Here is a 14823-nt window from a genome sequence, read left to right as displayed (position 1 = left end):
AAAGCTTCTGTTACTGAAGATCTGTTGCTTACAAAACCCAAAGTGTATTAAAAAATTTGGAAACTTTTCAGAGTGATATAAATTCAAATTTTAGCCAAAGAAAAGCAGAAGTATCCCGATCATGTGTGAAATGAGTGCTAATTTAATATTTAGGGATCAAAACTTTGAAATACACTAAAAATTATTCAAATTGTCAAAATATTTTGTTTTCTGTTAAGACAAATGTTTATTCTGTAAATTTTGTGACACTCAACTTATAAATGCAACCGGAAGCCATAAAAGTTTGAGCTTATGTTGAATTTATCATAATTTGAAAGATGTGATCTTGTGATTGCCACAAACACAGTAAGAAATGTTCCATTTAATAGTTAAGAAATATACGTAGCATAATCCAAACAAATGATAATACAAAAATTACCTCTCCTATTTGTAAATGAATTTCTTTTATGGTATTTGACAATGATTCTATAATCTCTTTCATACGAAGAAGGTGTGTTTCTTCAATGTCTTGAAATTTCTGAAAACCAATACAAGCAATTAATCATAATGAAAATATTTCTTGAAATACTAAACCTTAAATTTTAGTAATTAAATACGCTAAATGAAAAAACTACACAATTTTAATTTTTTTCAGATCTTGATCATGGTAATTACAATGTTTAAGAAAGGAAGGTGTGGAATTCAGAGAGGTGTGAAATAAAGTACTTTAAAATACAGCATATCCTTTTAGAACCATTATCCAATCTTTTAACTTACTCTTTAAGCTTTCATCTATCTTGATTTTTAAAAATACCTGACTAGTTCTACTGAAAGAAAATAGGGTTAGTGTTTAAAAACAAACAAAAAAAAAAAATTTTTTTTTCTCCATTACTGTAGAGACTCATTTTTTCATCTAAACCCAGGAATGAGATTTCTGGTTCCGTTTTGCAATTCCTTCTTTGCACACTCTCCTTCCCCTCACAATATACACACACATTCTGTTTCTCTAGTTAAATCTATATTCTTTGCTTCTTTAACTAGGATTAATCTGTTTGATCTTTAAACTCACCATATATAGTCCTTGCAGTTCGTTCCATTTGACCCAGACTTCCAGCTGACAGTCATTTAAAAATAATTTCCAACATTTTCAATGACCCCTTCCTAGCCAAAGATGAGAACCAGAAATGTTCCCATCCTCCCTAACAGTCAACCACAATTGTCTTGAAGTCTTTGTTTACTCCTGCTCTTTCCTAGTTCTCTTCCTATTTCTGTAACTCCCCTTTCAAGTGCGTCTAAACCTTGGAGCACCACTTAAACCTCCCTCCAATTTGTACACTGTTCTCTGAAGACCAGCTCTCCACATTTCACACCTCCTGCTACTCTGATTCACAAACACAACTCCACACAGACAAGTCAAATATCTCTAACTTCTAAACTCTCATTCTTTCTTTTGCCATATATACATACCTCTCTAGTCATCCATCAAGCAGATTAAAATTATTTTTTGACTCCAACAGCCTTCCTCTTAATTATAGAGGATATGGTCAGCCTCTATAGCCTACTCTATGATGTTACTTCTTTTACTGATTGTCTTATAGAAAACTGTATTATTTTGCTTTCAAAACTATCTGTGGTCTACCTCTATAATACTCGTTCTCAGTCACTATCAGGGTGTCAATACATGTACACGAAGTGTCCTTCCAGTAAGTGGCTGTTTCCACTAGCTAATTCTAACCTAAACACAAAGTCAGCTTTGGAGATTATGCTAATGATGCTTCCTTCATATTTGTTTTGAGCTCCCCATGCAAAACAGCAGTACCAGTCTCCTTTAAACTCTTCGCTATAAGGCTTATCAAAACAACGGGCCATTTACAGATTTTCTTATCTCTTAAGTCAGTGGAAAGCATCCCCCTCCCCCAGCTGTTTCCTTATTTCTTGTTTAATGTTTTATACTAAAGATGTAAAGTCTTTGAAATAGGCCCATCTTGGCCTTGTACAGTACATAATACAAAGAGGTTCTTATAAAAAAAAAGTATAGCTAGGTACTGTAATACAACAACATCATTCACATCACAGATATAGCAATTAACCAAATTGCTTACTTTTACTTCTGAAAGATCAGTCCACTTAAAAATGATGTACTAAAAAGAATCTGTAATGTTAATGACCCAACAAATATAAGCCATAGTGTTTCAAACTACAGTACAAATGAAAAATCAACAGGATCTTCAGCTGTCCAACTCAGTATATCCAGTTTAAGTAAGCATTACTGCTTTTTATAAACATCTATGTTTTCCTGTAACTTTTACAATGTCTTTTAAAAATTATTGCTCATTCTTGAACTTCATTTGCATACAGACTGCTCAACAGCAAAATAATCCAAACTCAACTCTACTCAGTTCTAAATTAAAGACAATTTAGCACTTTCAGCTATTTTATACTTTCCAGAACTGACTGTGCTACATGATTTTAAAAAAAGCTTCTACCATGGTGGAAAATACAGCAAATAAGACACCATGTTTTCTTAGAAACTGCATAGTAATTGCATCGTACATCTATAGCTTTCCTCAGAAAAATCCTTCAACATGAAGAATTTCTGTCAAATCCAATTTCTAAACAACAGTGAACTATATAGTCCTACTTCTTTAATCAAAATAAAACTTTCCATGTTTAGTGCAGCAAAAACCGTAACTTGCAATTCAAGATTAGGAAGACAGTATGTTTCAAAATTCAACCTCTCAATATTACACATTATGAGTCACTTCGCTTTGATAACTGCAGGTAAGATAGCAAATGACATAAGAGGAAAAACCTATAAAATTTATGCAACAAGATCAATGGATTTAACTAAGAAAAGAGGACAGCTAAGTGAGGACATTACTACATGATTACCTAGAATAACGCCACAATGTTATTGAAGATATTCATCCTCAGAAAAACAGTATGTGAACAGTGTAAAAGAGATTTAAGATAAGCCAACTGATTTTGCACTGAAACAGCTGAGAATGCTCACACTCCTCATTGATTTTGTTTCCAGAACTAGTATATTTCAAGTGAAATGTACTCTAAATTAAGATAATCTAGAGTGTGCTTCATATAGACGTAGGCTTCCACATATTCATGGGTGTTGTCATTTTTCCTATCGCATCATCTTTAAAGTCACCCTCCTGAAACCAAACTGTAGATGCAGTTACACCATTATACTTAAAACAAATTCCATAGATATGACTTATACTAGCAGAATGACAATTTTCATGTCCAGGTGTGGAAAGTTTCCAGGTGTCCATTATCATGTTAAGTGAAAATTTAAATTTTGAGTAAAAGTTGTTGCAGTTAAGGAACTAAGGACATTTAGACTAGCATGGTCTGTAGTGACAGGTAATTTTGTACCATTTTTGTATTGGGGGAAAAACCCAACCCAAAAAGATCCTAAATGTCCCCCCACTCCCACCCCCCGCAAAACCACCAAAACCCAAAGCAGTCCAAAAGCATGGTGAGGGTTTTCCAGCTGTACCATCCGATAGAGTAAAAAAGATTTTTTCCTTTGTCTACATCTCAGCCTGGTTTAGATATATAATACTTACCTAATAACACAAATAAGAAAGCTGAACAAAGAGTACCTTTGATTCCGTGTCTAGATACAAAACAAGCTGTTACTTTTCTCATTCTTTTGTCAGAGTGGATTGTTCAAATGTTTGGTAGTTTCTTTTAGTACATAATGAAAAGCCCAGCTAGTTTGCTTGCTGAAAGCCCCAACACTTTCCTTCCCTAATTCACTGACAAGAAAATCCATTTAAAATACTCTTCATGTTTTTCTTCTGACAGTTCTAAACAAAAACTCCTTTTCATTACTTACAGCTTTCTTGCTCACCAGGGTCAAGTTTACAGTGCAATTCAGCCAGGCCAGCTTATTGAAGTCATGTTTGTTAAATTTTTTTCTTATTGTTTCAGAAGCAATAAGCCAACTGCAATAAACACAGTCACTTTCTTGTAAGGTAAGGAACAGACAGAAGATAGCCTTTGTGAGACTGAAGATTTAAAGCAATCTGACTGAACTTGCTCTGCAGTGGATCAGAAGCATTCACAGGATCTCTCAACAATATTTGTTGACTTGTTATCCTGTGGGAAAACATTAGTGGATTCGGGGCTTCATCAGATAAACTTCAGATACTCAAAGCCTTGGATCTTTCTTGAAAATAGTCAACCACATCGTCCTTGGGCATTAATGGAAAAAGTTGTTTTCAGTCTAAATGTGGAACACTGAACTTCTTTTCCCTCCCTTCTAAAGCAAATAGCTTCTGTTCTACAGGAACACTTAAGAAATTGGAAGATTTGCCCATAATTCAACAAATGATTCAGTGGGGGTTCAGTAACTTCCAGAGCAAGGTAAATAACAAACAGGGCAGCAACTTCTTGATCCAGAAGAGCCACACTTGTATATGATTTGAGACAAATAAATGGAAAAGTTCAGTATTTTTTCTGGTATTACTTGATTTCTTTGTAGCAAAAGGTAGGGTCTGCAGCAGAAGTGGCGCAAACATTTATACAGACCACACAATGATGAAGTTACCGTAACACTTTCTGAGCAAATACAACAATTACATTAATAGGAATACTACAAAAAAGTTACCATTTTGGGTAGCAGCAGTATATATTCACATGTCAGTTTGATTCCACCTACTCTTATTTCTGAGAACTCTCCAGGAGGAATATTACACTTCATGATTCTTTTGTTGCTATTATATTAGACTTGTTTCCAAGAACTGTTTTAACATACATATTAGTTAGCCTTAAAAAGGTTGCCTTGTCCCAAAATCCTCAAGCAACTGTAATCACACATGCCAATACCAACCCTAAACCCAGTCAAATTGCCTAGGGATAACTGATATGCCAATATTGTAAGTAACAGTGAGACACAGACCATGCTAAGGCAACATATATAAATGTGTGCAGTGGACATATATGCAAATGAGTCCAGGCCAGTGTCACACATTAAAACTGCTTAAAGATGCAATTCTCCACCCTTGGTACGACATTACCTCTGCCCTTATGCCAGCACAAATGCTTGTGTGACCTCTTAATAAACCAGACCACAGGTCTCTTCCGGGTTAAAGCCAACCTTCCTTCATATAGTAGTTTTAGCTGGATTAGTTTTACAAGGTAGTTCTTTGCACAAATACTTGACAAAGGAAGAAGCACGGAAATAGGACAATTGCTACTTTTGACAGCAACACCAACTTAAAACATGTATTAAAAACACAGCTTCACACATGAGAGATGACAGAAGTGCAACAGGCCTTATGGCCTAGACCATGGTACTCATGAACTTTATAATTGAATTTTTAATTTTAATAAAGCCTTTTTATACTACTGAGTAACTGCAATCATCACTGTTTTACACTCTGCAATTAAAAAAAAAAAGCATTTAAAAGTCACAGATTTTTTAAAAGGGGAGAAAAATAATGTAGGTAACCAAATTTAACTAAGACTCAAAATAAAAGCATAAGGAGTAACAGATCCTTCAACCAGAACTGAGTCAGGATACTGCACAAAAAGATGCCTTCTGCAAATACTTCAAGTAAAGTCTGTCAAAACTCCTAATGCAACAGTCATGTTAAAAGCAGAGTTTTGCAGTAGCATGCCTGAGCACTTTGCTGCAAATGCCTCGACTGGGGGATGGGAGGGAAGAGTTCTGGTATGTGGTATATGTGGTACCCATTCTCTAACAGCTGTGTTGAGTACTTATTCAGAGATGAACTAGATCAAATTCTAATGAACCTTTCAAAATAGGAATGCAGTTTACAGTTTAGGACAAGGCAGCTTTTTACACGTTAGCCTACACAATCCCCGTGCTGTGAAATCTTAATTTCCAAGGAGTTAAGGAAAAACCTAATACTTTCCCATTTATATGTTAAAATCTGAATCTCTCTAATAATTTCATCTATGCCTAAAAATTAATCTTTGAAACTAATGAAAAGAGCAAAGAATTTTCAACCAAAAAAGAAAATTCCTATCTTGTAAAATCAAGAAACATATACAAATAAATATGCCAACCAGTCCTCAACTATTAGCATTAAAAGCAGAAATTACGAAGTTTGCTTTTTGAAATCCAGGGCAGTGGAAAAAACTCTGCTATCAACAGATTTGAAAAAGAAAAACTTTAAAACATAAGAAGAAGCAGCAGATGCAATGATACAGAGAACTTGAATCCTCTGAAATACATATTAAAAGTCTTCAAAAAAAACCCAGAAACTTGAACAGATGTAATGGCTTTTTACCACCTCTTGTAAACCCTGGGAAGACACTTTAACAAGCTGTAACTAAAGTGCTTTGCTGGAATGATAACGAAAAAAACATAATGGATCCCAATATTAAAACTCCTATGAGTGAGTTCTGGGTGCCCAACAATTCACAAGATTTCCCACATGATCACAATGCATCTACAATACTTCCAGAAGTTCATTTTGTTTTCTTCCTAAAAATTTCTAGAGTGCTAGTGCTTAACTATGTCATTCAAGGACAGTGCCATCGCAACACTCATGGTCAGTGTTTACCCGTCAAACATATTACTTCTGACATTATTGTTCATATCAATTTCCAAAGGAGACCATTCTATCTTGAAGAAATTTTTCAAAAGCTTTTATTCCAGATGTCTTCAGATGAAACAGCATATATGAATCTATTTCAAAGGTAAATCACTCAATGTAACACTTACCTGTGCAGTTTCTGTCATCTTCTGTTCAAAATCAGATTTAAATGCAGCGTATTTCTCCACATATAGTTTATAGGTATCTGTAGCTTTTTTTGATTTAACTGCTGCCTGTAGATGAGTACAAAAAAAAGTGTCAAATGTCACACATACAAGGTTTTAAAAGACACTATTAATAGAAAGCCTAGGATAATCTATAAAAAATATTCAGGGGCGTATCAAAACAGTCAAGTGTCATAACAAAATTTCACCACCAAATAACACAGATTCAAGCCATTAGAAATTTCTACTTAAAGTTATACATACACCAGATAAAAAGTTAACAAAGCAATTACCTTATTTAAATCCCTTCCCCCTATCAGCAATTACAAATTTATAGTATACTTCTTTGAAATCAAATTTGTATTGCTGAAGTTAACTAATTAGCTCTTGTCAAATATTTAGATCTGCAAAACAGGAAAAAAGCAGGGTTTCAATACAGAGCAAATGGTTATTTGCACAATTCTGAGAGAATCAATGTCAGAAAAAAACCAAGAAGGTGCAGTTGTCTGTTAGAACTGAAGGAAGAAATTTAAAAAAATACAGGCGTTAAATTAATGGAAACTTTAAGACTAAGATATTTGAAAGTGAAGTTAACGCATGACGTTAAAGGTGGCCAGACTTATGCTTCTTGGTGCTGTTTATATTGGTCCTTATTGACTTTATTGATTTTTTTAAAATTATTTTTTGTTACAAATAAACCAAAGTAATCTTTCTGAGAATTCAGTATTCTTAAAAGACAAAACAAACTACAGGAGAATCCCAGTATTACACAGAGAACAGAACTGAAAGAAGTGATTGTGGTAGACAAAAAGTTATTCTCAAAGTTTACAGCATGACACACATGAGGAGTTTTTCAAACCTTTGATATTCTTGCTATTTCCAAGTTAAAAACCAACAAAAATAAAAAACATCTTGAACACCAGCTTTTTCTCCTAGCTTCTTTGTTCAACATGCCTACTTCATCTCACCAAATTTTCCCATCACTTGTAACCGAAAAGTGTTCCTGAATTGTTAATGACATCAGCAAAGACAGCTGTGTATTTACTATTTTTTCCAGTTCTCAATAGCTCTCCTCCCCTCTTTCAAATTAATTTCCTCTGTCCCACAGTAAAAGCAGAAAGTACTTCTCACTAGCAACAACTTGTAAAGCTGACCACTATCTATAACTTTCAAACGAATTAATACAAAGATCCTGTATGGAAAGAGAGTTTTATTCTGCAATTTCCAAGAGAAAAATAACTGCAAATCATAAGTAACAGTATAGCATTAGCACTTGTTCACCTGGGGAAACATCAACCAGGACTTCAAAGAGGAACCAAAGCTACAGTTCCACTTTACCAATTACACAGACAGCTTAAGCAGATCTTAGACACACAGCCTTCTCAACCCATCATAACAAAACTTGAAAATACTTCACTGTATAAAGAATATGGATCCTTCAAGCATTAAAAGGAGAGCACAACAGATTGTATCAAATCCATCAGTTATTTGTCCTGAATTTTACTTCATGATTCTCTTGCGCATTCACACAGAGGAACTACCAAGAGAACAGTCCTATCTCCTTTCTCAAATGAGATTTACTATGCTGAAAGTACAAGGTGCTCTATGAACACCTGCTTTGCAACAAGATGATTCCAAACTTAACCACTGAAAAGGAAGGGAATGCCATGTGAAAAGACTTCAAAAACAAAAATAAGGGTTTTTTCATAAAACATTATGTAATTGAACCCCATATGCATGAGATTTTGACAAAAATCAAAAGATCCTCTGTCTCTTGTAATCATGTTTAATGATGAGCAGAATCTGACTGTTATGTGCTTGAAGAGCATCTACAAAAACCAACTACTCAGCAGGACAGACAAAATGATAAACATGTGAACATTGTATGATTAACTAGTAATATCTTCTGAAAACAGGATGTGTGTATTCTCAGGTGCAGCAATTGCTAGAACTCTTATTTATCAGATCTGCAGTAAGTGAAAGAACAAGGATCAGTCAAGAATTTTTTGTCAAGTCACTATAAATAGAGAAGTTCACATGTCAGAGAACAACAGGAAACTATTACACAAGTTAACACTAACTTTCAGCTGTGAATAAGCTTTTAGCATATTGCTGCAGATGCCCTGCTTTCTGGTAAAGTAGTAGTTCTGTGATTTTGATAGAAAACATTTTTCATGTTGTGCTAAAAGTAATAAACCCATTATCTGCCAAAGGAAAAATGAATACCATCTTTTGTCACGTTCCTGAAACTGCAAGTGCAAACATGAATAACAACATGACTGAGGAGATGTGACGGTCACAGTTACCTGCTCCCACCGGAAACATTTCTTAAGTACTTGCAGAGCATTCAACTATAGCCTAATTGCTCACACAGAAGTATCTAGGGAAGATGCATGAAACAGTAAAAAAAATGGCCTTCATCCTATTGCGCTTCCCCTTTCTCCCTTCTCTGATGTACACATCAGTCAGCCTGAAAATTTTTTTGTTTCCAACTGAACAACCATAATGTTATGCGTCTTAATAACAAGCCTTCCACCAAGCAAACTTTTCCTACTGAAAAGTTTCTATTTACAAGAATTCAGAAAAATTACACTTCGAACAGACTGGCAGGAAAACATCTGCCAACCCACACATTTCTGATTCATGTCTAGAATCCAACATTGACTGTAGTTTGAGACACAAACTAGGGAAAAAAGATAGATTTATATCAAACATAAAACAATCGGAACACAGTCAACAGGATCACTTTTGTCATCACTGAAAAGACAATAACCAATTCTATCTGCTTAGACAGCAGTATAAAAGGCACTAAGATCATTCTAGCAAGAACAGAGTCCTACACAGATCAAGTAACTGAAATTGAAATAAGCAGTAGTATCAAGAGAAGACATAGTTAGGGAAACATGACCTCTTTCCTCTACTGAAGTTTCCTGAAAACAGGAAAAAGTTAGTGACTCCAGCAGGTCAAGGGAGATGATCCTTCCCCTCTATTCAGCACTGGTGAGGCTACACATGCAGTACTGTGTCCAGTTTTGGGATGCCCAGTGCAAGAGAGCACAATGTCCACAAAGATGATGAAGGGTCTGAAGAATATCTCCCACGAGGAAAGGCTGAGAGAGCTGGAACTGTTCAGTCTGGAGAAGAGAAGGCTCAGGGAGGATCTCACCAATGTATACAAATACCTGAAGGGAGGGTGTAAAGAGGATGGAGCCAGGCTCTTCCCAGTGGTGCCCAGTGACAGGACCAGAGGCAATGGACACCGACAGAAACACAGGAGGTTCCCTCTGAACATGAGGAAACACTTTTCTCTGGTGAGGGTGACCAAGTAGTGGAAGAGCTTGCCCAGAGAGGCTGTGGAGTCTCCATCCATGGAAGTATTGAATAGCTGTCTGGACATGGTCCTGTGTAGCTGGCTCTGGGTGGCCCTGCTTGAGCAGCAGTGTTGGACAGGATGACCTCCAGAGGTCCCTTCCAGCTTCAGCCATTTTGTGATTCCGTAAATGGCTCAAACTCCCCCATAATCTAACGACAGTACTAAGTACAATATTAAGATACTCATTCTCATGTGTGCAGACAATGAAGTGTAAACAAAACATAACAAGGTATTCAAATACCATGCCCACTATGAAATAGTCACAACTACTACTTTTAACCACTTTAAGCCCTTTCTGAGCATTTCATTTACTAATACAAGTGACAATACAATGAATTAAAGTAAGATGTCACAGAACTACCTTATCAACTTCTCTCTGTGTTGCTCCTTCCTTTTTCAAACGTTCTTGTTCAACACACTTTGCATTGTAGTTTTCCTTTGATTTCTGTAAGGCCTGAGTGATACTTTGAATATTTTGCACTGCTTCCAACGTTCCTGAAACATCTTCTTTAGTCTGCCAAATATCACACGATTGTCAAAACCAAATCATTTTAATGTTAATGTTAACAAGTCATTGGATATGCACAAGAAAAAAATTAATAACCTTTTTATAAGCTTTGATTTGTTCATCTCCATACTTGTGAACTTCTTTTATTAGCTCTTGTAACCTCCGCACAAGCTCCAAGTGACAGCTTGCTAGTTTTTCTGTTGAAGTCTTGAAAACATCCCAAACTGGTGCAAACGTCCTAGATTGAGGAAAATAATATTTAATGTTCACCTGGATTTGTTCCTTTTATTTGGCTATGATTTTTTTTTTTAATAGTGCTAAAGTATAACTGTTAAGTTTACAGAAGTTCACTTCTGTTCCTAAAACTTAAACAAACAAAATCCAACAACTGCTATAAATTCTTATTAAATGTTTTAAATGTATTTGAAATCCTATCTACTAATTTTTCCATGCTTTATGTTTTACCTCTCTTGACTCTGATGAGAAAAACACAGCAAAATTTACTTAAATCTTCTCTATCATCAGCACACAATAATGTCAAGTGCTACTGCTAAAGATGACACGAGAGCAGCTCAAAATAATTTAATGTGTGTTTTTATGTGTATACTTGAATAGTGCAAACAAATCAGAAATTACCCTGTAAGTTAAGTTTCTAGTTGTCTTACATCATTACATCCACAAGATGCAGGAAAAATATACTGTCAAAGATGGTCTGCCATTAAATAGATTTACTGATTAACAGAGATTAACTGTATGGCAAAGGAAGGTGGGAGACAGATCATTCCTCAGGTTCAGATCTGTGTACTGAACGGACTTCTCCAGCTATTCTAAAGATACACTCTACCTCAGTTTCCTGGTGCACACTGCTGAAAAATCAATACTGTACATAGCCTTTAAAGCACTGATGTTCAAACCAACATGCAGATACAGAACCTTTGAAGAACAGCAACAACTGGTATCAAATTATCCCCTGACAAAAGCTCCCCACACTTGTAGCTGTGATTAGTACAACTAAAAAAAAAAAAATCTAGCCTCATATAAGAAGTCTGAGTTCTCGCTGAGTTCTCATTTCTAATGAGAAAATATCCATTAATCATTCCAGTTTTTAAAAACATATCCCTTGTATAAAACTTTCATTAAACTATGGAATAAATCTATTGAAAAATCTCATTCTTAACATCTCTGAGGACAGAGATAACACTCCAGAAAGCAGAAATAATAGAAATAAATAAATTTACTGCCACATTTGCAGACCATATGTTCTCTCTTCAGAATAATTACCATAGGCTTGGGAGGACAGAATAGAAAGTCACATTCTTTATATGTCTGAAAAGAACCCAACCTTAAACACAGAGGAACAGACAGTTCCTCTGTCTTTGGGCTTTATTTTTCTTTTTAAACTGTGAATAAAGAGCTGTACTGTCTTCATTTTTTTCACAGCCGGGTGATATTTTGCACGGTTACTGTAGAACTAACCATAATTTTTAAGTGTCAAAGTTATGCTACCTTCAACACAATCAATAAAATATTCAGAATTAAACTTGATTCTTAACACGTATGCAGTTATTTATTTCTCTCTTATGTACACATACTCACCCAAGTTGTGTGTAACTGCTTGCTGATTTGGCTAGTTTTGTCATTGACCTTGAATATGCCTCCTCTATTGTAGCCCTGTCAAAAAAAGCCATCACAAGCATAACTGAAATTTTGAAGATATTTGAAGACAGATGAATATGCATGCTAAAGATGCAAAACAGAAGACTTTTTACTTTAGCTGAAAATGAGTCCATTTTAATGACCCCTCAGAAACTATATCAGAATCATAGAACTGTATTTTAAAAAAATAATGTAAGAACCCTGTGACAGAATGTTGTAGGGAACAGAAACAAGTAAAACCTAGGGACTCGAGACTTGATTGAAAAAGACAATTCCTTCCTTCATATACTCTCTGCCATTCCACTCCACCTTTAGCGTTCTTTAACATTCAGACACAATGACATAACAATCACCTGCCTAGCACTGTCTAAACACCAGAGATTTACAGAGCAACAAAAACAAATAGAATTCTAACAAAAACATTAAAATAAACAAATTGAATGCTTACTGAGTAATCACATTAAATAAAATGGGGTCTTGTCTAGTCTTTTTGTAAGGGGATTTTGGTGGGTTTTTTTGGTTATTTAAGTTCTTTGCTTGGTGATATTTGAGTTTGGAAAACATTTTAAAAGCATGCAATGAAGAGTACTATGTTCTACTGTTTACACTCATTTTTAAAGAAGACTGCCTCAATACATTCTGATTCACTCTGGAAAACCTCTTCCCTACATAAACTTTCATTATATTTTCCTGCACTGAAACCCACAATTTTACTTGTCTTTTGGAGATTCAAAATCCAATGGCAGCCTGGCATACTGAGATGCATCAGTAAAGCAGGGCTGAAGAAAACACAATGGAACAGATAGGTTTAATATCCTGATGGGAGGTGCCACAAACTTACTGCTTCTGGTCTGCATCACTGACAGATGTTTTCCAAGTTGCAAGTTGTTCTTAAGGAACTATATTGAAGCCTTTTCAAATAAATTAAAATGTAGCACCAAGAATCCAGTGAATCTCAGAACTGAAAATTTTCATATATATTTTACCAAAAATGCTGCAAGATGGCTGCATATCTCTTTGGCACATCTTGATCCATGCACAAGAGCAGAAAATACATTTCTTGGGCTCTCATTGAGGATAAAGTGCCCAAGTGGATCCTCATGTATTCCTACATAGACATTAATCTTTAGGCTTAAATGTTATTTAAACTTCTTTAACTGGGAAAAAAAATTATGTCTTGACAAATCACTAGAATTACTTAGCAGAAACTTCATCTGAAACATTTTTAACATGTGGAGAAAGGTCCAAATACATTATTTATTGATTGCAAAGCCACATCTCATTTAAAATTTAATTTGGAGGAGCTTATAGAGTGAAAAAATCTAGAACGCCACATTATTTTTACTAGGAATTTTGTGTAGAATGAACTGTCAAGTTTTATTTAAGTCACTATAATAAAGCAAAGAATCCAAGCCAGATATAGCACCAAGTTATTTTTACCTATTTACACAAGACCCTTCACCTTAGGACCAGTATGAGTAAAATGGAGCACGCCCAAAAAACACAACATAAAGAAGATAAGAAACAGAGTGAGTGAAAGAGCTTGTGATCTAAATGTGGAGGTAAATCAAAATGCAACAGATGTAAAACTAGTAAAATTAAATGTGTCTAGGTGACGTACAGCTTAGGTCTATGATTTACTGCCATAAAAACGGAATGATTCCAAAAATTAAAGCAAGTTTTGAAGCAAAGATCCAGGCACTCACAAAGACAACGCAAGGCAAACATTTATAACAGTCAATATTAAAAGTGCAAGCCTGTGAAGCCTTAAGCATTTCATACTGAACAGGAACAGTGTGACAACCCTCTGCTCAATCTGATGCACAATTTCACTGGAACACTGTCTGGCTTCATAATGTGTTCTCTGGAATCAGGGATCCTTGAAACACCAGGTTCCCTGGGCTGTGCAGTCCTTCCAACAGTAGACTGCCCATCACACACGGGCTTTGGAACTCACCCATTTCTACCTAGTGGAAAGATTTTTGTCATTTTCTCCAATTCACTTTGAAACTACGCAAATACCAGTGCAACCGAGTACCTGACAGATCTGTGGTGGTTACCTTTTGTGGAAATTTAAAAGAAATTCTTTGTTAAGATCTATTTCAAGCCAAACCCGAAACTTTCATGAAAAATTCCAGAAAACAAAAGCTTGTTCTTTGGACAGCTTTTACCAAAAGAAACCTTTAGCGAAACAGGTCCTCCATCAGTCTCTTGCAAGTTTTTTCCATGCATCATCTGCTGTCAGTAACTAAATTAAGACAATATTCTGAAGCAGACATACAATTAATTTTGTCCAGAATGGAAATTCTTCCGTTCAATGTAGCAGGAGCAGTATTCTTTCACAAATATGAACTAAAAACAGCACTAGGTCACCTGCTTTGGAAGTTGTCATATCTGCAGTTTTCACTTCTGTCCCTTCTGTTCCATAGAGAAGAATCTCTGTTATTTTCTGCACATTTTTTTCTTGTCCCTACATATCACTACGTGGGGATAATTGCTAGCAGTTGCTAATACACTAATTGGACATCTATGGTCAAAAACATTGTATGACTGCTA

The 14823-nt window shown here is 35.3% G+C and overlaps 1 protein-coding gene across 2 annotated transcripts in view; it reads right to left on the bottom strand.

Moving 5' to 3' along the window:
- Positions 1-14823, bottom strand: part of FCHO2 (FCH and mu domain containing endocytic adaptor 2) — a 95263-nt gene that overhangs the window by 69770 nt on the left and 10670 nt on the right. For both annotated transcript variants that reach the window (XM_086480038.1, XM_086480039.1), the window contains exons 3-7: positions 12208-12282; positions 10708-10849; positions 10465-10617; positions 6695-6799; positions 419-517 (exon numbers count right to left, since the gene is read on the bottom strand). In XM_086480038.1, the coding sequence (XP_086336164.1) occupies positions 419-517; positions 6695-6799; positions 10465-10617; positions 10708-10849; positions 12208-12282 (574 nt within the window). The remainder of the gene's footprint in view (positions 1-418; positions 518-6694; positions 6800-10464; positions 10618-10707; positions 10850-12207; positions 12283-14823) is intronic.

The sequence above is a fragment of the Leptosomus discolor genome, chromosome Z (assembly GCF_034619465.1).
Source record: "Leptosomus discolor isolate bLepDis1 chromosome Z, bLepDis1.hap2, whole genome shotgun sequence".
Classification (NCBI taxonomy): Eukaryota; Metazoa; Chordata; class Aves; order Leptosomiformes; family Leptosomidae; genus Leptosomus; species Leptosomus discolor.
This window is presented reverse-complemented; position numbering and strand designations above follow the sequence as displayed.